The sequence below is a fragment of the Acanthaster planci genome, linkage group LG03 (genome assembly GCF_054643075.1).
Source record: "Acanthaster planci isolate LZ-2023a linkage group LG03, COTS_SCS, whole genome shotgun sequence".
NCBI lineage: Eukaryota > Metazoa > Echinodermata > Asteroidea > Valvatida > Acanthasteridae > Acanthaster > Acanthaster planci.
In genome coordinates, this window is record NC_141779.1 from 3611685 (window position 1) to 3634316 (window position 22632).

The 22632-nt window shown below is 45.4% G+C and overlaps 2 protein-coding genes across 2 annotated transcripts in view; one reads left to right on the forward strand and one right to left on the reverse strand.

Annotated features, from left to right (window-relative positions):
- The window catches only part of LOC110986122 (uncharacterized), a 132065-nt gene that overhangs the window by 93187 nt on the left and 16246 nt on the right, over nt 1-22632 (forward strand). The window contains exons 104-117 of the mRNA XM_087133985.1: nt 178-420; nt 911-1014; nt 1641-1818; nt 2170-2466; nt 3338-3604; nt 4339-4617; nt 5171-5434; nt 16169-16432; nt 17010-17097; nt 18042-18220; nt 19081-19368; nt 19910-20194; nt 21175-21321; nt 21694-21822. Of these exons, the coding sequence (XP_086990111.1) occupies nt 178-420; nt 911-1014; nt 1641-1818; nt 2170-2466; nt 3338-3604; nt 4339-4617; nt 5171-5434; nt 16169-16432; nt 17010-17097; nt 18042-18220; nt 19081-19368; nt 19910-20194; nt 21175-21321; nt 21694-21822 (3012 nt within the window). The remainder of the gene's footprint in view (nt 1-177; nt 421-910; nt 1015-1640; nt 1819-2169; nt 2467-3337; nt 3605-4338; nt 4618-5170; nt 5435-16168; nt 16433-17009; nt 17098-18041; nt 18221-19080; nt 19369-19909; nt 20195-21174; nt 21322-21693; nt 21823-22632) is intronic.
- LOC147799561 (uncharacterized) lies at nt 12426-13476 on the reverse strand. The gene has a single exon (XM_087134301.1). It carries the CDS (start codon nt 13473-13475, stop codon nt 12426-12428), a length of 1050 nt encoding a protein of 349 aa, XP_086990427.1. The 5' UTR covers nt 13476.

The following is a 22632-nucleotide window of genomic DNA, read 5'->3' on the forward strand; positions in this document are numbered from 1 at the left end:
TAAACTAATCACTTTTCTTTCATTATTTTAGGAACAAATTTTTGCTCGGGGGGGGGCCCTTGTTGGCCACCTGAATGTGTGTTTTTGTTTTGTTTAGTGTCGTACACTTATTTTCTCGAAGGAGAAAATGTTTCCGTGCTTAATGATCAGCAAATCCAAACTCATATTGCCCCACAGCGCTTCCTGCAGTTGGGAACATCTCCTTTGGTGATGTCACGACATCTGAGATTGCCTTGTTCTGGGAGCATGTTGCTGTTGCTACTCAGTACACCGTGCAGTGGACACCTGATGATGGCTCAGCCACAATACAGCCCACCATTGGTACCCACGAATACACCATACCGAGTTTACGCTCCGGCGTGCTGTACACAGTCACACTGAGCTACCAGGGTGGGAGTGATCAGAAAGAACAAAGAACAAGTAAGTGAAGGGGAAAAAAAAAAGCAGAGTCCATGAGCCAGAGGTTGTTGCTGAACTGATCACAGGTTGATCACAAGAAAAGGAATGTCCGTGTCAAAGTTCATATAGAAGCTGAGCAGTATTGAACTGAGACTGGCTGACTTTGAATTGACGTGCAATGTTGTGTGATATGTTGTGACAGACTAGTGATATCATGTGACCGAGTCTGGACGTGGTGCGACTGACTTGTGAAATCATGTGACTGACTTGTCATGATGTGTAATGTCTTGTAATTGATGTTGTGATTAATATGGGATGTCTTGTTGTTGACATTTAATTGACTGAGTTGTGATGTCATGTGACTGGCTTCAGACGGTTTGCGATATCATGTGACGAACTAGTGTTGACTTTGCTTGACTTTTGGTACCAAATTCCGAGTGCATTTGAATTTTAGCCTGAGATGAAATGGAAATAGAAACTTCATGCTTTGATTGCAACTTTTTTTCTGCAGGGCCTCTGAAGTTGGCCAACCCACCTACTGTAACAACCAAGACCGACAGAGAAATCACAGTCTCCTGGGAGCCTGTCCCTCAATCAGAAGTCACTGGTTACGAGGTAGGTCAAGAAGAGCACCCTGTCCTTGTGCAGTGTCACAAATAGAAGTGAGCTAAAGATCAGAACCACTGCATGACTTTTCCTGAGATTACTTGTGTTCTACTTCTCATATATCATTATAATTTAAAGAGAATATAAATTTTTTCTCGAAGAATGCTCTGAAATTCCCCACTTTTTGTAACGGCATCGTTCATTTTGCTGTTTCTTAACCCCTTTGCGCCGGGAGGCGGCTGTAAAAATTGAGATCCTCAGCCCCCTTTTCAGCTATTAGGCAATGGGAATGTGGAAGGGTGAGTAGAGCCGCATGCCAGCAAACAATCAGCCTTTTCACTGTGTAATTCAAACCGTGTAGAGCATGCAGGGCCACAAACCGAGAATTTGCAGTTTGGCAGGTGGCCTTCGTGGCCAAGCGAGGCTGGAATTCTTGGAGTTGGCTTTCGGGAAGAAATTCCCGTCGTCAAGGGGTTAATAAAAAATGCACACTGTTGTGCAAGTGCAATAAGTCATATCTCACTTTTGAGTAATTTTGAAAATATTATCATCTGTGTCCTGTAGATTCTAGCTGTTCCTCACTTTATTTTGAGGAAGGTTTTCTTCAATTCTCATAAATCCATTCCCCCCACTAGCTATGTTACACGGACTCCTCAGGCCAGGCAGGCACGTTCCCCCTTGGTCGCACTGTCACATCCTATGACCTCACTGGTCGCCGGCCGGATACTCCACATATCATCAGTGTAGCCACTGTGGCGGGGACCGGTGACAATAGAATACTGAGTGAGAAACAAACGATCACAGTCAGAACAGGTAAGGCTTGAGTCTTGTGGCATCAAGCCTCCATAAAAAGGAAAAATTTATCCAGAATTGTAGAACTTTTAGCTTTCCACCAATTCATTTATTCTGTAGCTCAAAAGTAGATAGTTCATGCAGCCATGAATTTGAGCAGAAAAGCACTGGTGAACAGTACCAATACTTACTTTTGTCACCTACATGTGACGAGAATTTGTTCTTAAAATACTTCCCGAGAGACGTACACTTTTGCTTGGCGTTTTCTGTTAACCCCTTCAGGTTTATTTAAAATGCGGGCTTTTTTCAAGTCTGATCTTGAAATGCCGAGTCGTATCTAATAGTTGCCATTGATGTGTTTATTGTGAGTAGATGTGGACATGAGCATTCCTAACCCCACCAACTTGCGACCTGGAAACATCAGCGAACAGTCCATCCAGCTTCTCTGGGATGCCCCGGACAGGGACAACTTTGACGCCTATGAGCTGTCGTACAGCCCAAACGACATTGGTAGCCCATCCTCGCCCGTCCATGTCCCCAAGGACTTCATCAGTGTGACCCTGGACGATCTCATTCTCGGACTCATGTACACCTTCACGCTGCGGACTGTCCGGGGTCCGTCGCAGCTCCGAGAACTCGGCTCTCCATTGACTCGTGATGTTTCAACTGGTTAGTTCGTCAGACAGTGTGTCTCAATCTTTCTTTTCCCCTCTTCAAAATGAAATGCTTAGATTTAGAGATCCATTTTGAAGGATTGATTAAATGTAAAAACAAGTATACATTCCTTCACATTTGTCCGAAGTACATCATGATCCAGATGTTTGTTTCATTTACATATTCTCATATTGTTAATTCAACCTGTTACTGCATGCAAGAGATGTGCATCAGTGGGGACAGATTTAAGACAGGGCCCCTGAGATGAGTGTGAGGGCCCATTCATTTAATTTTAATTGAAATAGAAAATTGCCTTCACACAACACCCAGTTTCTCTTCCTGATGACATTACGTTCCTGTTGCTCTGCATCGAACACAGTTTGTTGAACTCTTACTTGTCAAAACCGCTCAATATTCACACTCATATTGCAATGAGTTGATCCTAAGCCAGAGGGTGTATCAGAGAGAAGTGTCTCTCCTGCACTGTCTTGTCTCTAGACTCACTCCAGGTCTAAGAAAGCAAGGCAGCGTTTCACTGTCACTAGTGACACAGTAATGCCTTGGGCCGGGGGGGTGCCAAAACGGATTGTTGTGTCCAAAAATAACTGTCTAATTTTTTTCATCCTTCAAACAATCTTTCCCCTGCCTGAAAGTTGGTGGTACTTTTTCTAAAATGGTGGCATTTAGAAAAAGAAAAGATCAAAACATCAAGGGGGACCATGCCTCCTTACTCCCGCTGCTGGATACTCCCCTGCATGACGTCAGTGGATTCCTTGCAACTGGTACTCGGTGACAGTTCCTTTCACATGACAAGTGACCATTGAAAAACATGCGATATCCCTCCATTGTGACATTAACAGGGAACCGGTGTTATTTGTTTGTGCAGTTGCGGCTGGTTTCAATTTGCTGACGGGCTCAGTCACGGACACTGTCATCAGGCTCACCTGGGGCAATCCTCCAGCAACTGCCGATACAGTTGAGGTGTCATACAGCCCGATGATGGGTAACACCGCCAACCCAACGATCAAGCTTGCATCTGCATTACGGTACCTGGTTCTGGAGGGTCTGATGCCAGACACTGATTATACCATTACCATCACAGCAAAGTTGGGGGATCAGATCTTGGGCACAGATATGACAGTAAATCGCACTCGTAAGTACGAAAGTGCAGCTGACTATTCTGCTTTTTTCAATTTATGTTCTGTTTCTCCGGGATTCTCAATGACATTTTTACCAGAAGAAATCTTCATATGCAATGCTTCACATCTGGAATAGATTAAAATAAGTTGTTTAACCCCTTCGCTACGGAGGACTGCTGCTACCACAGCACCGTTGTGTGAGGATTAGTGCTTACCACACATACAGTCTATTCACCATGCAGCTGCTGGTTCAACGGGGCCTGCTGATGGACACAGCCCTCCATTCAGGGCACACCACAGCCCAGCAGTCACGGTCAAAATAATCCCGTTAAGCAGTAATGAGTGCACAGTCTTGATTTGCTCAATTATATCTGTTGAGCAGCACATATGGTTATTCCTCAATTTGTTACCTCTGCTCATCATACCTGTGAGACATTATGAGTCTCACAGGGGAGTATACATTACGGGGAGTATACAGTTCTATTTTGTCATTTTTTTACATTCAAGCGCCTTGTTTTGTTTTATTTTGATGAGTACCAATTGACTCTGATATTGGGAGAAGAAGCTAGTGGCAAAGTATCTTGCACAAGGACACAGACATCATAATCCCACAGTCCTGAATCACTTCCAAAGAACCCTCCATGATCTTAAGTTCAAACCCCAAGATATTTCACAGGCTACCAACTCGTGTTAACCATATTTATTTTTGAATTATTAACTTCTAATTTTTCTTTAACAAAATGTCCAGGTTTGCCACCTCCCAACAATCCAACCCTAACCAACATCAAAGACACAACTGTAGTGGTCTCGTTCACTCCCTATGATGGCCGTTTCTGTCTGTGGCTTCAAGTCCCCTCCGTGAACGGAGGAGGCCTGCGGGTCACTCGGAAAGTTTGTGGCGGACGTGACGGCTGTGCCAGGTACCCTATACATGAACTGCAACCTAGCACTGTTTACGAAGTGGTCCTTGTGCACTTCCTCGATGACGGACGGAGTACAGCAGAAGCGATCACCCGATATCAATCAGGTGAGTTCTAGCTTCAACAGGAACTCTATCCCTGTTGGCTGGTAAAAAGCTCTTGGTCAGACACCAAGCTGCAACACTTTAATTACTGTTCAGCGCAGCCGTGGGCTCCTTGCTGGAATTGCCCCTTGAAATAGCTGAGGAAAGGCAACAATACCAGCTCACACTTGTTCAGATGTGTCAGTGCTGTGCGGCCAATTTTCGTTCAAATGTGCACAAACCTGTCTCATCTTGCCATGTGAGCAAAACCCTGGGAAAAGGCGCATTTTGGCAATAGCTTCAATGTGTCAATCAAAACAGGCATGCCTGCTGTTGGTCATATAATGACTGTTTTTATGAATGTCCTTTGATTCTTATGTTAAAGCTACAAATACATCAAGCCTTTTTGATTTCTGGTCTGAGAAGGACTGATTCATCTTTAAGCATTAAATTTTAATGTACTCTACCCAAATGTCAGATCATGCCATTTATGTCACGACCGAGAAATCACCTCTTTTACAAGCAGCTGTTCTGTAATGACCTGGTCCTGTTTCTGTTTTGGTGTTACCATGAACAGCGGCTGCAGTGCCTTTGGGAGTGAGTGTTGTGGACGTCCAGTCAAATGCGATTGAGATATCATGGCACCCTGGTGAGGGTGACTTCACTAACTACCTTGTGACCTATGAGCCGGTAGGGGCTACCCCAGCCACCACACTGATCTCCAGGACAGGCCAACGACGAATCAGGTTTACAGGACTGCAGCCTGGCACCCAACACACTATCACCTTGGCCCAGCAAGGTGGATCGCAAACGGTCCAGGAAGTCTACTCCAAGACCACAAGTAAGTTCTGTCTGCAGTGGGCCACACCTGCCATTTCTGACCCTATCCCACACCCAAAGCCCACGCACACACCCATATGACCCTATCCCACAATCTGCATCTCACACACCCTCCAATATGACCCTATCCCACAATCTGCATCTCACACACCCTCCAATATGACCCTATCCCACAATCTGAATCTCACACACCCTCCAATATGACCCTATCCCACAATCTGCATGTCACACACCCTCCAATATGACCCTATCCCACAATCTGCATCTCACACACCCTCCAATATGACCCTATCCCACAATCTGCATCTCACACACCCTCCAATATGACCCTATCCCACAATCTGCATCTCACACACCCTCCAATATGACCCTATCCCACAATCTGCATCTCACACACCCTCCAATAGACCCTATCCCACAATCTGCATCTCACACACCCTCCAATATGACCCTATCCCACAATCTGCATCTCACACACCCTCCAATATGACCCTATCCCACAATCTGCATCTCACACACCCTCCAATATGGCCCTATCCCACAATCTGCATCTCACACACCCTCCAATATGACCCTATCCCACAATCTGCATCTCACACACCCTCCAATATGACCCTATCCCACAATCTGCATCTCACACACCCTCCAATATGACCCTATCCCACAATCTGCATCTCACACACCCTCCAATATGACCCTATCCCACAATCTGCATCTCACACACCCTCCAATATGACCCTATCCCACAATCTGCATCTCACACACCCTCCAATATGACCCTATTGTAACAGTGAGAAGATGAGATCGACACGGATGGTGTGCATTATCTCACTCCAGTTCTTTATTATGGTGTCGCCACAAGAAAAACCCCTGGAAAGATACAATAAGTAATTTCCATGTAAATACAATGCCTTGGAGAACTCCAATTAAACAATGTAAATTCGGAAAGAAAGTTATTATAACTGCAAAATATTCTAAATCATCAAAGAACAGAAAATGAAGTCGTGCAGTTCACCAATCTAGAATTAAGTAGAGTTACATTCCAGTCTAAAAATACAAGGCATGCGTATGCTTTAACTCGCAGTCAAGAAAGGAATTAACTTCAAAAAGTGCAACAACTTCCACTGTCTAAGCCACAAACTTAAATCTGTCCACTCAGTATTATAACTATAACCTAAGGATCCATGAAGAACTGACTTAGGATATAACTTATCTCAACAAGTCAAAGCAACGGTGATACTGTACTAGCATATTATTAAACTCAAAGAAAAAGAACACATAATTTTATAATAATAAGAACACATCTAGTATTAGCAGAACCTTAGGGACTAGTATGCAAGTCTACTAAAGCAACTGCAATGTAGTGGCATTATACCTCCATTGCACACACACCAATAAAAATGTGGTCAGTGAAGTCTCTAGAGGGCAATGAACCTTGTGGCTCACATCCTGTCTCCCTGTACTAAGGCATGGGCAACTTCCAAGAAAATGTGTGCATCTCATTATATATGCGGCAAACTAAGGGAGTAAGGGCTGCACTGTGGCTCTATGCTCTGATACACTGCACTGTCTATGGACACTAATGCAGAACAAAGAAACTAAGAATTTATACACTAAAAGATACTAAGAACTTGCAACACTAACTATGAATGTAAGAATGTACACATAAAATGGTCAAATGACAAGTTAATAGGGAATTTAGTAAAAGAAGTAAAGTAATGAAACTATTCTAAGAATTTCCTTAAGTTGAGTGGCCCAAACAAGAAATAAAGTGGATAAAATCAAAGTATTACTTCTTCCTAAACTCACACTGGAAGAACATAGATCAATGCACAAAATGAAGTCACCATTGAATATTTCCTGAAGTTCAAGGTAACTCTAACTTCCTTATAAGACCATCAACAAATCAAGTATTCCACAATAACCTTGGGATAATAAGAACACCAAGCTGCAGGCGCTTAACCTAGAACTAATCAATAATTCATAACTAAATGATAAGGAAAAAACAAAACCCAGAAACTGATTGTAAATGAGCCAAAGTAATAAACACTAAACTTTCTGAATTGCTGAAAGTAAAGAACACTCTTATCATAACAAAGATATACTTGTCTTAAGTGTATCTAAAAGACACTTAACAAAGGTAATACATGTAATTGAGCTTCAACTAACTCTGGAAAACCACAATAACTTTCTGAAAATACAAAAGTGAAAAAATCTAGAAACTACTACATCAAGAACAAAATGGACTTACCCTAGCCCAGTCAATCTAGGGCTAACACGAGGTGTAAAGGCTATAAATGAAACTTCTGCCAGCAACTACTGTGGTGTTGTCTGTACCAGCGCTGTGGGGTGAATGACTCACTGAACAAAGAGCTGGCAATAAACTAATGTTGAACAAGCATAGCTATCAAACGAGGGCGCTGCGCAAGGGCTATATGTAAATGACCTGTCACATACTCCCCTGCTTAAAGGTTGGCGCCTCGACAACCTCTTGTAATCATACGTTCTAACGAGCCTTAAGTTTAACAGAAAAATTATACAAGGAAGAATACGTCATAGAGTCCGAAATCATCTTGGTTGGACTCCGGCCAACATCTGCGCTAGCAGCAGCTGTGTACGACTAATGTCTGCCAGGACTTGGGGGTCGACACTTGGTGCTGTAACAGGTGCTGCAGGTATCTCGCACTGGACAGCAGATCTTGGCAGGTGATGAGGGTTGGCATGCTGACCTGCCCCTGTGCGGCTTGTCCGGCGAACTGGTACTGGCTGCTCATCTGCGTTGCTGCTGAAGTCGTCGTCACCGGGAGTAGAATCATCCGGAGTGGCACTGGTATGGCAAGCTAGCAAATCTGTAGGATGTTCCTCAGTGGGAGCATGCTCTGAAGGGGTGTGCTCCACTTTGGGATTTGGCGCTGGCTGGGCATGGCTGCTGAGGTGATGCTCCCCTGCTTTTTTAGAAGTAGCAGGTTGTCCCTCTGGCTCCTGTTTGTCTGCTGGCACCTCCGGTGTCGTACCCTGCCGCTGTATAATGAGAAGCTCATCGTCTGTATCCTCATCCTCGTCAGCTTGCACCACGAAGCCCGGAGCGTCTTGACGGTATCCAGGTTCCGGTGTCTTATTCCCATCCAGCAGCAAGGTGGTCCCACGCAGCAGCTCTCTCCGGTGTAGCGTCTTTTCCTTCCCCTCCCCATCGAGTGGAGCAACGGTGTAGACGTGCCCAGTGGGATCAGGTCTCCCTATCACCTTGAAGGGTTTGCTGTCCCAGGCATCTTGGATTTTATTTCTGCCCTCGATGTTGCGGTTACGGAGGAACACTCTGGTACCAATGTCCAGATCTTCATTCTTGGCTGCTTCGTTGTGCCTCTTCTGCCTTCGCGAAGCCTCTTCCTCAGTTTTCCTTGAAGCCAAGTGAAATGCCAGGCTCATCCGTGCGTGGTGGTCAGCTACCCACTGATGCAACCCATCGTCGTTATCTTCTGGTTGGTGGTCTGTACCTGGCAGGTGGTCGATTGGCAGCCTTGGTTCACGCCCGAAGAATAAGTAGTATGGGGAGTAGCCCGTCGATGAATGTGGTGTTGCATTGTACGCATAGATGATCTCGGGCAGAAGTTCCGGCCATCGACGCTTCTTCTCTGGGGGCAGTGTCCTCAGGCGGTCATGGAGAGTGCGGTTGAACCGCTCGCATTGGCCATTACCTTCGGGGTGGTAAGGTGTTGTGCGACTTTTGGAGATACCATACATGCTGCACAGCTCGCTGATAACCCTACTCTCGAAATTCCTTCCCTGGTCGCTATGCAGGCGGCACGGCACTCCGAACTTCACAAACCAGTCACGCACAAGGACACGAGCAGCAGTTGTTGCCTTCTGGTCCTTGCATGGGATGGCCTGGGTGAACTTGGTGAAGATGTCAGTCAGGACGAGCACATTCTCTATGTTGTTCGTCCCAGGCTCAAGAACAGTGAAGTCCATTGCGAGAACCTCCAGTGGCTTTTTAGCGATGAAAGAACCCATCGTAGGATGCAACTTTCTACCGGCCTTGGCTAACATACATCTGTTGCAGCCCCGGCAATGTGCTTCAATATCCTTGGCCATCCCTGGCCAATAGCATCGCCTCTGTACTAGCTTTGTAGTTCTCTCAACACCCTGATGCCCAAGTTCGTCATGCAGTGCAACAAGTACCTTGCTTCTCAGTGCCAAGGGTAGAAGAAGCTGATGGCACATTTCTCCAGCATCTGTCCTCCTCTTGTAAAGGACACCATCTTTCACCTCCAAAGCATCCCAGAATTTCAACAGCTTGCGGACTTCTTTGGCCTCCCTCATAATCTGGTCAGGTCGTGGTCTACTCTGTCCCTCCCATAAAAGCCAAAGTGGTCCAAGGAAGTCGTCACTCTTTTGAAGTGCGGTGAGATCTTCCGGTGACAGAGATGGCAGTGTTGCTGTTGCCATGGGAACTGTCACAGCTGGCTTGGCACGAACCTCATTTAAGCCAGCTTCTTGTAGGGTACTCCTGATGCATTGTCTCACAACCACAGGGATGCTGGTAGCACTGGTTTTGCTGATGGCAGCAGCAGCTGTGGTCTCTTCAAACCGTACTGATTTTGGTTCATCACCGTGCTCTCTCTTTCTGCTCAAAGAATCGGCATTGCTGTTGTTCCGCCCGGGTTTATACTTGATGCTAAACCGGAACTGTGCTAATTCGGCGGCCCATCTCGTCTCAACTGCACCCAGTTTGGAATTGGAGTGGAGGTAGCTCAAGGGGTTGTTGTCCGTGTAGACAACAAAGTCGGCTCCCAGCAGAATGTCACGGAATTTTACGGTTATTGCCCATCGCAGTGCCAAAAGCTCCAACTTCATGCTGCTGTAGTTGTCCATGTTGCGCTCGCTTCCGCGAAGACCTCTGCTGGCATATCCAAGAACTACACGACCAGTGTCCTGTTCTTGGGACAGAACAGCACCAAGACCAAGATGACTGGCATCAACTTCCAGGATGAATGGACGTTTGAAGTCAGGATAGCCAAGAAGAGGAGCCGACGTTAGGAGTGACTTCAACTCGTTGAAGGAGACTTCGCAGGCTTCATTCCATGATTCAGGAAGTTGAAGCTGGGATGGGACGACTCTTTTGCCCTTCTTCTTCTTTGGACCACCAAGCAGCGCATGAAGTGGGGCGGCGACTTTGGCAAAACCTTGAACAAAGCGCCGGTAGTAGCTCGCAAGGCCTAAAAAGCTTCGAAGCTCACCCTCATTGGTTGGTCTCTTCCACTCAGCTACAGCACGTATCTTCTCTGGATCTGGTGCAATTCCATCCGCTGATACTTCATGGCCTAAATACTTCAGCTTGTTGGCAAACCAGTGACACTTTTCTGGTTTCACCATCAGGTTGAATTGACGGAGGCGATCAAGCACCATCTGGAGTCGCTCAAGTGTCTCGTTGAACGTCTTGCCAAACACAAGAATGTCATCGAGGTAGACAATCAAGGACTGGAAATTCTTATCTCCAAAGGCCTTGTCCATGAGGCGCATGAAGGTGGCAGGTGCATTGCAGAGCCCAAACGGCATTCGTGTGAACTCGTACAAGCCACCTACACCAACACGGAAGGCGGTCTTCTCGATGTCTCTCTCTTCGATGGGGATTTGGTAGAACCCATGGGCAAGGTCGAGGCTGCAGAAATACTTGGCCCCATTCAGTGCGTCGAGTGCTTCATCGATTCGTGGAAGGGGATACGCGTCCTTGTGTGTCTTCGCATTCAGGGCCCTGTAGTCGACGCACATCCTGAGTTTCCCATTGCTTTTACGGACAAGGACGACTGGTGAGGCATATGGGCTTGAAGACTCTCGTATGACGCCACGGTCTAGGGACGCCTGAATGTGGTCTCTAACTTCTGGCCATAAGTGTGGGGGAATACGTCTGTGGGGCACCTTGACAGGTATATCATCAGTAGTGATGATCCGATGCTCTATCTTACTGCAGAAACCGATGTCATCTTCATCTTTGCTGAAGACATCACTGTATCTAGAAATCAGTCCTCTCAAACTGCAGCGCTGCTCGTCGCTGATGTCCTCACCGATCGTCAACCGCGTCATCAGATCGGATACAAGATCATCACTCTCAGGGGTTTGATGGGCAGAAACCTCACAGTCGGATGCAACTGTTCGAGGGCAGGGGTACTCAGAGAATTCACGAGAGAGTACTGCAACTGGGGTCTTCGGCTGAAGGTACAAGTCACTGTCACTGAAATTAGCGACTTGAACGGGGACTCTGCCGGCCTTATCAACACTGACAAGGGTTGGTGCAATCATCAGACCTTTCGGAAGGTGCTTCGTGTGCACATCAAGTTCTTCCACCATTGCTTGGTAGACATCATTGCTAGGCCTGACAGAGCACTGTACAACATGCAGAGACATCGCTGGTACTAGAATCGGCTTCTGACCAGAAATGCGGACATTCCCGGGTTTGTCTAATTGATGGGAGGCACTCCGTATCTCCTCATAGAGAGCTAGGACATTAGCCCACTCGGTTCCACCGGAACCGTCTTCCAGGCTGCGCAGGAATCCGGGTCCGATTGTCTTTTGCAGTGCGTCTCTCATGTCTCTGAAAATGTTCGAGCCGATGACCCCAGGCACTTCTTGTTTCCTTTCAGACATTGCTGTGCCAACTGGGTCCTTCACCACCAGGAAACCTACTTTGTCAAACGTTTGTCCCAATGCCTGAAGTGACAGCTCAATGTAACCCAGATAGGGGACTGCAGCACCCTGGGCACCAGAGATGTGGAGTAAGTCGCGGATATCAACCAACTCTTCCATGGAGAAGTTCTCTCTAAAGCAGGATTCGGTTAGTGTGGATACCTGTGCTCCGGTGTCAAGTAGGCATATCACCTTGGTGCCTCCAAGCTTTACTTGTGCAACTGGGCAGTCCCCTACTATTTTCTGGATAATCGAGCCTCTGTCTTGCAAAACTTGGTGGCCTGTCGTTTGGCTCACAATGGCAGGCCGACCTAGTTTAATGGCTGTTGGAAGGAAGGATGCTGGGGAACAAACTGCGGCTGGGTAGACTGCTGGGGAACGGACTGCTCTGGAGTAAACTGTTGAGCACGGGGGTTGAACATACTTCGTTGGGCTTGCTCTGAAGGAGATCCATTACCACGTGGGCGGTGAGGGCAGTTACGCTTCAAATGCCCTGTTGACTGACAAGTGTAGCACCTGCGGGGTTGCGGCTGACTCCATCCCCGTGGTCTCTCACTGAGGGCCTTGATGAGGGCATCTATTTGCTGCTGTTGGTGCTGCAGCTGTTGCCCCTGCTTCTCGAGTAAAGCCTTCATATCACATGTACTATCTGCAGCCTTTACTTCCTGCACTGCAGCCTCCTTCCGGAGATTTCCTTGTCTCCGACCCAGCCACTCGATAGCGCGATCCCTGACATCAAAGAAGGACAGGGTGGGGGCTTCCATATTGAGCCTGCGTAGCTCCCGCTGTAGGCCCTCATCGCGAACTGCCTCCGCGAGTCGGCCCTTGAGTGTCCTTTCTCTAGACGCCTCACAAGCCTCATCTAGTTTCGCCATCCTGGTGAAGAGCTCCACCAGCTCAAGCGAACAAGTGAGTAGGTCTTCCTGTGGTCCCTGGCGGTATGAGAAAAATTTCTGCTGCAACTGTGGGAGTGTGTCGCCATCCCCAAAGACCTTTAGTAGTACCCTGAAGATTTCCTCGGGTTCGGCTGCCACCTCGTCTCCTCGCCCTAGTACCTCCTGACGGGCCTTCCCAGCAAGGTGGTCGAGGATGAACGAAGCACCCTCTTCAGTGGTCAGCTGCCTGGATGCCAGTTGTCCCCTGACATCGCTCACCCACTCCCGGATGGACGGGTCTCCGGACTTCTCTGGGGCATTCCGGAAACGCTCCAATCTCCGTCCTGAGGCAACATAGATCTGCTTGGGCGCGGTGGATGATGGGGTGGATGACGGGGTGGATGAACTGCCAACTGCACTCTTCTCGTGGGCCTGCAGTGCTGCCTTCACGGCCTCCAGCTCCTTACGCAGCTCCTCCAACTCCATCTTCCTCCAGTGAATTTGCTGCCTCAGTTATAGCTCGGCTTATCAACCAGAGAAGCTGAAACTCGTAGCTCACCTCACTGGGCTAGGGGCTGTAGCGTTGAGCACACCATCCTGTCTACGACGCCAAATGTAACAGTGAGAAGATGAGATCGACACGGATGGTGTGCATTATCTCACTCCAGTTCTTTATTATGGTGTCGCCACAAGAAAAACCCCTGGAAAGATACAATAAGTAATTTCCATGTAAATACAATGCCTTGGAGAACTCCAATTAAACAATGTAAATTCGGAAAGAAAGTTATTATAACTGCAAAATATTCTAAATCATCAAAGAACAGAAAATGAAGTCGTGCAGTTCACCAATCTAGAATTAAGTAGAGTTACATTCCAGTCTAAAAATACAAGGCATGCGTATGCTTTAACTCGCAGTCAAGAAAGGAATTAACTTCAAAAAGTGCAACAACTTCCACTGTCTAAGCCACAAACTTAAATCTGTCCACTCAGTATTATAACTATAACCTAAGGATCCATGAAGAACTGACTTAGGATATAACTTATCTCAACAAGTCAAAGCAACGGTGATACTGTACTAGCATATTATTAAACTCAAAGAAAAAGAACACATAATTTTATAATAATAAGAACACATCTAGTATTAGCAGAACCTTAGGGACTAGTATGCAAGTCTACTAAAGCAACTGCAATGTAGTGGCATTATACCTCCATTGCACACACACCAATAAAAATGTGGTCAGTGAAGTCTCTAGAGGGCAATGAACCTTGTGGCTCACATCCTGTCTCCCTGTACTAAGGCATGGGCAACTTCCAAGAAAATGTGTGCATCTCATTATATATGCGGCAAACTAAGGGAGTAAGGGCTGCACTGTGGCTCTATGCTCTGATACACTGCACTGTCTATGGACACTAATGCAGAACAAAGAAACTAAGAATTTATACACTAAAAGATACTAAGAACTTGCAACACTAACTATGAATGTAAGAATGTACACATAAATGGTCAAATGACAAGTTAATAGGGAATTTAGTAAAAGAAGTAAAGTAATGAAACTATTCTAAGAATTTCCTTAAGTTGAGTGGCCCAAACAAGAAATAAAGTGGATAAAATCAAAGTATTACTTCTTCCTAAACTCACACTGGAAGAACATAGATCAATGCACAAAATGAAGTCACCATTGAATATTTCCTGAAGTTCAAGGTAACTCTAACTTCCTTATAAGACCATCAACAAATCAAGTATTCCACAATAACCTTGGGATAATAAGAACACCAAGCTGCAGGCGCTTAACCTAGAACTAATCAATAATTCATAACTAAATGATAAGGAAAAAACAAAACCCAGAAACTGATTGTAAATGAGCCAAAGTAATAAACACTAAACTTTCTGAATTGCTGAAAGTAAAGAACACTCTTATCATAACAAAGATATACTTGTCTTAAGTGTATCTAAAAGACACTTAACAAAGGTAATACATGTAATTGAGCTTCAACTAACTCTGGAAAACCACAATAACTTTCTGAAAATACAAAAGTGAAAAAATCTAGAAACTACTACATCAAGAACAAAATGGACTTACCCTAGCCCAGTCAATCTAGGGCTAACACGAGGTGTAAAGGCTATAAATGAAACTTCTGCCAGCAACTACTGTGGTGTTGTCTGTACCAGCGCTGTGGGGTGAATGACTCACTGAACAAAGAGCTGGCAATAAACTAATGTTGAACAAGCATAGCTATCAAACGAGGGCGCTGCGCAAGGGCTATATGTAAATGACCTGTCACACTATCCCACAATCTGCATCTCACACACCCTCCAATATGACCCTATCCCCCCCCCACACACACACACAAGTGTGTATTTGCCTGCAACTGGGGACCCCCTATTGTTCCTCTTTTGTTTGTACTTTGACTTTTTTAGAAGACCACTCATATGTTTTGTACCAATTGTCAATCGGGGACCCTCTGTCAATCGGGGACCTTATTGTCCTCTATTGTTCAGGGTCCCCATTTGAATGCAGAAACAAACTCACCCATATCACACCCTCCATATTGGCTACACCTTCCAATTATCACCTTTCATCCAACCACACCCTACATATTAGCTGTGCCCTCCAATTAAGACCCTACCCTACTGACTCCACCCATCCGCCCCTCTTTTGTCCAGCCCACTTTATTGCCACCTCAGAACTGTCCACACCACCAAAGTTAAGTCTACCTGCAGGACATTACACAGGGTGCATAGACCACACCCTCCTGCCATACACGTGCCCACTCACCTCCATGCCACCCGTCTGTATTACCATTAGTCAGTAGTAAAAAGCCACACCCTGAAGCAACTCCTACCCTCTCACCCCAACCCATGCCACCTTTGTCACCTCCAAAGGAAACAAAGTCTGATAGAAACATAGTATGCAGAGCTGTGATGTGAAATATTCAACTCATAAGTGATGATATTTGTAGGCTTTTGATGCGGTTACTTAAGCAGGTCCCTCAATTCCAAACCTGGCTTAATCCTTCTGCTTTGAGTAAGAAACTCTAGTCTGTACAGAGCAGTGTAAGGACCAATAGATAAGGTCAGTGCTGTATTTACAAAAGCAGACAAAAAAGAGAAATCTTGCAAAATTGCTCTACAATTGTGAAATGAACAAAACCAAAACGTCATACTTTTTGAATCTCAGGACCTAACCCTCCAACTAACCCCATTGCATCCGGCATCACCAAGAACGCCATGACCTTAACCTGGAATGAAGTCAGTGGAAGCTTTGAGGGCTACCGAATCTGCCATGTCCCTAGAGGTACAGTGCCCACCCCCTTTGACAGTGGTAAGGGCAGGGAGGTTCGACTGACTGGTCTGGAGCCATCCACCAGGTACTACATCAAGTTGTACTCCTACGTCGGGGAGTTGGAGAGCTTGCCTGCTACACTTCTAGAGCAAGACACCGGTAAGAAACATCTACATCTGTATCTTTTGCACGTTACGTCTTTCTAGTCAATATAATGTCAATTGTATTCCAAATTCCCTAAGACTTTACGTTCTGCCTTCACTACGTCAAGTAGTCCAGCCATAGGAACTGAAGGCATGTATTTGTAACCCCCAAACATGGGGTCTTGGGTTCGAATCCAGCTGCTAGCTATATGTTGTCACCTGAGGCAAATCACATTCCTCCCATTTGTCTCTTTCCAACCAGGGGTATAAATGGATATGTATAAGGTCAAAGATAGTTATTGTATTTGTCTGCACCTGAAATGGCAGCATCAAGCTGTAATCACCCCAGGGAGCTGAGATGATTGGAGGAATATTTATGGGCCTGATGAGCAGGGGTAATAATCATGTAGTGCGACGAGCACCGTTTAAACCTGATGCGTACCCTTACACAAACACCCATTATTATCATATGACATAAAGGATATCTTCGGTGCAGGATCTAACATGAGATTTGGCAAACTCTTCCTAAAATTTCTACATTTGTACAGTGATGCTAGAATGTGACCTTTGCCCTTTGATCCTCCCACTTACAGCTGAGGCCGATCCATGCGACCTTAGGATTGGGACTTTCGATGAAACAAGTGTCACCATCAACTGGTTTACACTTAGCACTGTCACCACGTAAGAAAAAAGTTTTTAGCTGCCACGTTTTGTGAAAAACTCCCAGTGTAGGTTTAGAAAGACCTGTTTTTAGGCAAGGTTCGGCACAGTGTGCATTAGTTATGACAGATTCGTGGTCAGTTCTTGCACAGCTGTAAGGTTGCCGCATTGTGTGTGCCACGTGTGACTGGCTCTTACAAAATGACAGAAAGCTAGCCAAAAAACAAACCTCAAATTCGGAAATGCCACTGTTTTTAACTACACAGAATAGGACAACCAACACAGCAACATGACGCTCATCAATGATTGATACTCTTAAGAATGCCTTTGAAAGCTGATGATTTGACTCTAAAAGAACTTTAGTTGTTTAGATCATCTCATAGCTGGGGTTGGATTCCCGTAAAGTCTCAGTTGTCCAGTGCCCAGTCTTTTTGAAAGCTGGCGTGCATTTAACCCATTCATTAGGAGTACATCTGCAAAGTTTCAATTCAATCCAGCATAGGAGTTTTTTGTTGTTGTGGTCATTTAAAGTTCATGACCTCATGTGTGTCCGCATTGTTTGCGTACGTCAAATTCTCATGATGAATTGGTGTGAAAATGATGGTTATGACTGGACAAATTTCTGAACGTTCTGCAAGCACAAAAATTGCATTGTGAGGATATCAGAGAAAGGGTTGATGGGCAGATTTCCAGTTAATTTTTGCCAGGGTCATAACAAATTCATCTCAGAAAATAACCTCTTGAATAGGAACTGGGTGTGTTTCTTCCAAGTCTAGTAATTTAACATTCCTTCTTGTTAACGTTTCTTCGTCTTTCAGATCTTATTGGTCAGTAATTTACAGTTTCATGACAACAACAAAATGACCTTTCACCACCTTCTGGGCTTTGAAAATACGACATCATAACCAAGCACTAATATTTGAAGTACTTCATATCTATCCCAACCTTTTCCTTCCTAATACCAGATATCGACTGAGGCGGACCAGACTTGACGGCTCAGATGAGGTAGTGTTCCCAGTGGTGGGCATCACCGATCCCAACCCGGAGTTCACCTTCCAGGGTCTCATCCCTGGGGAGGAGTACATCTTCTACGTCAGCTCGGATGGATTGGCATGCGAGGAACAGTCCAGGAACCAGCGAACAAGTAAGCCCCGTCTTCTGATAATGATAAGATTCCAGATTGAATTTGATAATTTCTGCTTGTATACTTGGGTCATTCTATGAGGTTGGGGCACAATTTGTCCTTGTTACATTGGTAACTTTTATCACCTGTCATGACCTGTAGAGAGGGCATTTACTCTGTAAAAATAACACACACCTCTTTATTCAGCCTTGCAAGATGTATCCACATGCAGGGAAATAGCTGTTCTTTTTTACGGAACCCATGTAACAATGGACAGCGCCACAAATTGTGCCCCAACCTCATGGAATGACCCGGTTACATCAGTGATTGAGCTAACTTAAACCATTCAACCATTGCTGCCCTGCAGGCTGGTTTATCTTTGTGGGGGTGTTTTTAAAGGATGCTGCAAAGTGAAGATTTGTTTGGTCAAAACGGCAAAGTCCTGTTGAAGTCCAGAGAATGTCATAGCAAAGCAGTGTTGACTGTTGTACCTGTGTGAATTTCTGCACACCATCCTAAAATAACATTTATGTTGTGGAGCATCTGCGTGCTCATGAAGAGGTTGATGTGTCACTCACATTTTATATTTTCTAAAATGAATCCATTAGGATATTGAAAGTCTGAGTAAAGTTCTAGTCTTGACCACTTTACAAATCAGAAGGCCTGTTACTCTGAGTAACAAGCTTTAGGGCCTTTCACTCAGGGCGAGTTACAGTGATTTTTCTATTCTTTCTAAAGAATTGATCATGAGTCCAGTGGAGGGCTGTTATCATATGAGCAAGGAGGCATGATGCGCACTAAATGATAATGCCGCATATATATATAGCTACTGTTGCAGTTTTTATTCTGCCTCCCTGTTTTTTTCTGTTTGATCCACTTAGGACCCATGCCACCCACAAATTTCCGTGTGGTCGACGCTCGGTCCGATTACATCACAGTAGAGTGGGCACCGCCCCCCAGTAACATCGTGCACCTGTATCGATTGACCTATGACCCGGCCATTGGAATGCCAATCCCACCCATTGAGATTGTGGCCTCTGAACAGCCGCTGCGACGCACCATTAGCAACCTGCGTTCCAACACTCAGTACACGTTCTCACTGGAAGCCATCTCGGGGACTGGTACTGGCCAGATTCGGACAACAAGCACCACCGCGACGTTGAGAAACGGTGAGTTCCAACCTTGATGATTTTCCTGGGGGAGGGGTTGCTCCAGTGATCTGCTTCTCTGTCTTGGAACCAGCTCAGTATTTCACTGATGCAAGATCATTTTAGAAGAAAGCACCTCATCTCTCACCAATTTGAAGATGGTAAATGCGTGTAAGTGCTCTGTAAAGGCTGATCTAATGTGTACTTAATGACCTCCAGTTTGCTAGGTTTGGAACATGCACAATTGAAGTACCAAACCAGGTCATATAAACTGATAAAATATACACGTACTTCTGTGTCAGTTCAAACCTAAAAGGTCAACTTTTGTGAGGTAATTGCATTGATACGGAGGAAAAGAATGCGACAATTTGTTTCTTTAACCTTTAACCCTCATTTCCACTCTGACCCTGCATGTCTTTGCATGTGTACAGTACACTAAGTTGACTTTTTTTCCCCACCCATCTCTTCATTGCAGATGAATGAGGTGTTTTTAGTCTGAGCAGCTTTAACCGAGACCCACTCCAGGTTGTAATTTGTTTCTTTGCCCTTTGATTCCTCCCAGTGACCCCGCTGAACCTTCGGGTGAGGTCTTACACCGACACCGAGCTGGTTGTGGAATGGGAGGCCCTGACCAGCGGTAGCTTTGACCACTACCAGATCAGCTACAGCCCCTATGTCTTCCGTCCTGGTACCATCGTGTCTCCCCGGAGCTTCCCCAAGGACTACACCCCGCGGTCCCTTCGGCTGTATGGCCTAGACCCAGGACAGGAATACACCCTCACTCTCCGCACCACCCTGAGGGGTGTGATCACCTCTGATGCCCTCAGTGTCACTGTACAGCGACTCAGTAAGTGCAGCTGCCAGGTCTCTCAGAACTGGAATTGTAATTCAATATTTCCAAATCCTAAATTAAGGTTAACCTCTCAAAAATGTAGTCAGTACTTGTGGACATCTTCCTTTTTCCTTTTTTCAGGGAATGCAGATTCCTACCCAGTGTCAAAAACTTAAATTCTAAGACCACATCTTTTTCTTTAAATGCAAAATTCCCGTTATCGTATCTCATACATAGTCATAACTAAGAGCCGAATTCAAACTGGTCCATTCACCATCATTTGCTGTACAAGTCTGGTCCAAGTCGATTTGGCTCATCAGGCTGATGTTTATCTCCTGTTTCCTTGGCATGAAACGACTGACAACTTTTCTATTCCCCCTGGATGGGATGCCAGTCCATCGTAGGTGCATGGCTTCCCCAGCTAATGCTGGTATCCATTTATACTCCTGGATGGAGAGATTCAAGCCAGGGTGAAGTGGCTTGCCAAGGGCCACAACATACCCCCAGCAGCTGGATTCGAACCTCCAACCATCGTGTGCGAGTCACTTTTTACCAGGGATACACTCATGGGTCCCCCCGCATAAGTTCTAATACTCAAGCATTGTAAACTGTTCCCTGTCCAACCAAGCCACAGTCAGCTACGCGCGTGCTTTATGAAGCTTGATAATGTTCACACTTTGCAAGCATCATGCTAGATGGCAGCACATCTAACTGTTGCTCAGCATTCAAATGATGCCTGAAATTGTCATAGCAACTGACTATGCATGGATGTGAAATACATCAATTATCAAGTGGTTTATTGTGGTTATATAGTCAGTCAGTGCCCATTTATATTTGAAGCTCCTTTCACTTCAGAAACTAGTTTGTCGATTTCTAGTACTGCGGGAGTTAACATTGACCGTCCACCCTGAGACCATGTTATATTTGAATACTGTTCTGCCCATAAGCCTGCACTTGCCAGCTATTGCTTAGTTGATTTGACTGACTGTTTTCAGAGCCCAGCAAGGTTTCTGCCATCCGTTTGTTCAACACGACAACGTCATCAATGAGTCTGTATTGGAATAACCCAGTGGGGATTGAGGATAGCTACGTTGTCACCTTGACTGCAGCAAGCAGCAACAGACAGACAGGACGAACAATAAGTGAGTGGAAAAGAGAGCAACTTTGAAACTGGGATGTGCAGTTGGAACGTTAGTTGTGTGGAACAAAGGCCGTTGTCATTTTGGATATGTCCACCCCTCTTCTGTTCCAAAATAGAGGAGGTTGCTTCAATGTGTACTTTGGGAAGGACCTCTGTGAGAACACCAGGCCCATTTGCCAAATCTGGGCTTTGTCTCAGACTGTAGCTTTATCCAAAACTCACAGACTCGAGCTGCAGTCTCACAAAAAGTCAAAATTCAGACAACACTTGTGGCATGCTGGGTGCTGTTGCAGTATTCCGTTCAAACTGAGATGCATGTTTTATTCCTTGAAAAGAGACTAACCTTGGCTGTCATTATTTCACCCTTACACAGGTGCAGGTAGTGGTCAGCTACAAGCCACAACAATTTCTGGTTTGGATCCTGGTGAACTGTACACCGTTGATGTGGTCACACAAAGTGGACAGGAAACCAGTGATCGAGAGAGAATCTACGTTGCTACTCGTAAGTGAGGCTAAATCATGGAAGGGGGTGTGATCCTCCATTTTTATTGACAAAACCCTAAATTAAAATATTGCAAGAAATATTGAAGATTTGCTGACTTACACAATTTGTAATCAGGGCAGTATCTATCCACATTGAGCAGAAGTGCCCCCTCTATTGGTTGAGATTGGTATATTGTTCTTTCCTCCCTTTCCACCTCTGGAGGCCTGAGTTTGAATCCAGCTTGGTCCATATGCGGATTGGGTTTTCAGTCCCTAACAGAGTCAGTGGGTTTCTCCGAAACAATTAACCGGGTTTTCCTCCCACCTCAAAAACTGAACATTTCCTCATTGTCTTCTTCACTTATTATCATCCCGTAATTGGCACTAAATGCCTTGTTGAATGAACAGATATGATTAAAAAAATAAGCTGAAACGAGCCATGTTGGCTGGGTGTGTTCATTTCACTGGTAGCGACGCGGCCGTAACTCATTCATGGTCATTTGTGAACCAGCGAAGTGCATTTCCAACTAAAGGAGCCTTCGTTACTGGAAAATTACGCCCTCTCTTGGCCCAGCTCAGGGCTCATAAATTCAATCATTCAAAAATAAAGCCCATTCGGACAATCTTAAAAAAAACAAAGTTATTCTCGAAGGGGAAAAAGCCAAAAGCCCGATAGGCCCAAAAGGATAGGCTATCCTCCATTTTACCAAAAAATCTGCAATTCTTTTCCGGAAAAATCATGCAATGTGATCTACATTCACCCCCAAACATTTTGAACTGCCTCTAAAATTTTTTTTTTAACTCGTGAGGGGGTGGGATGATGAGTTAC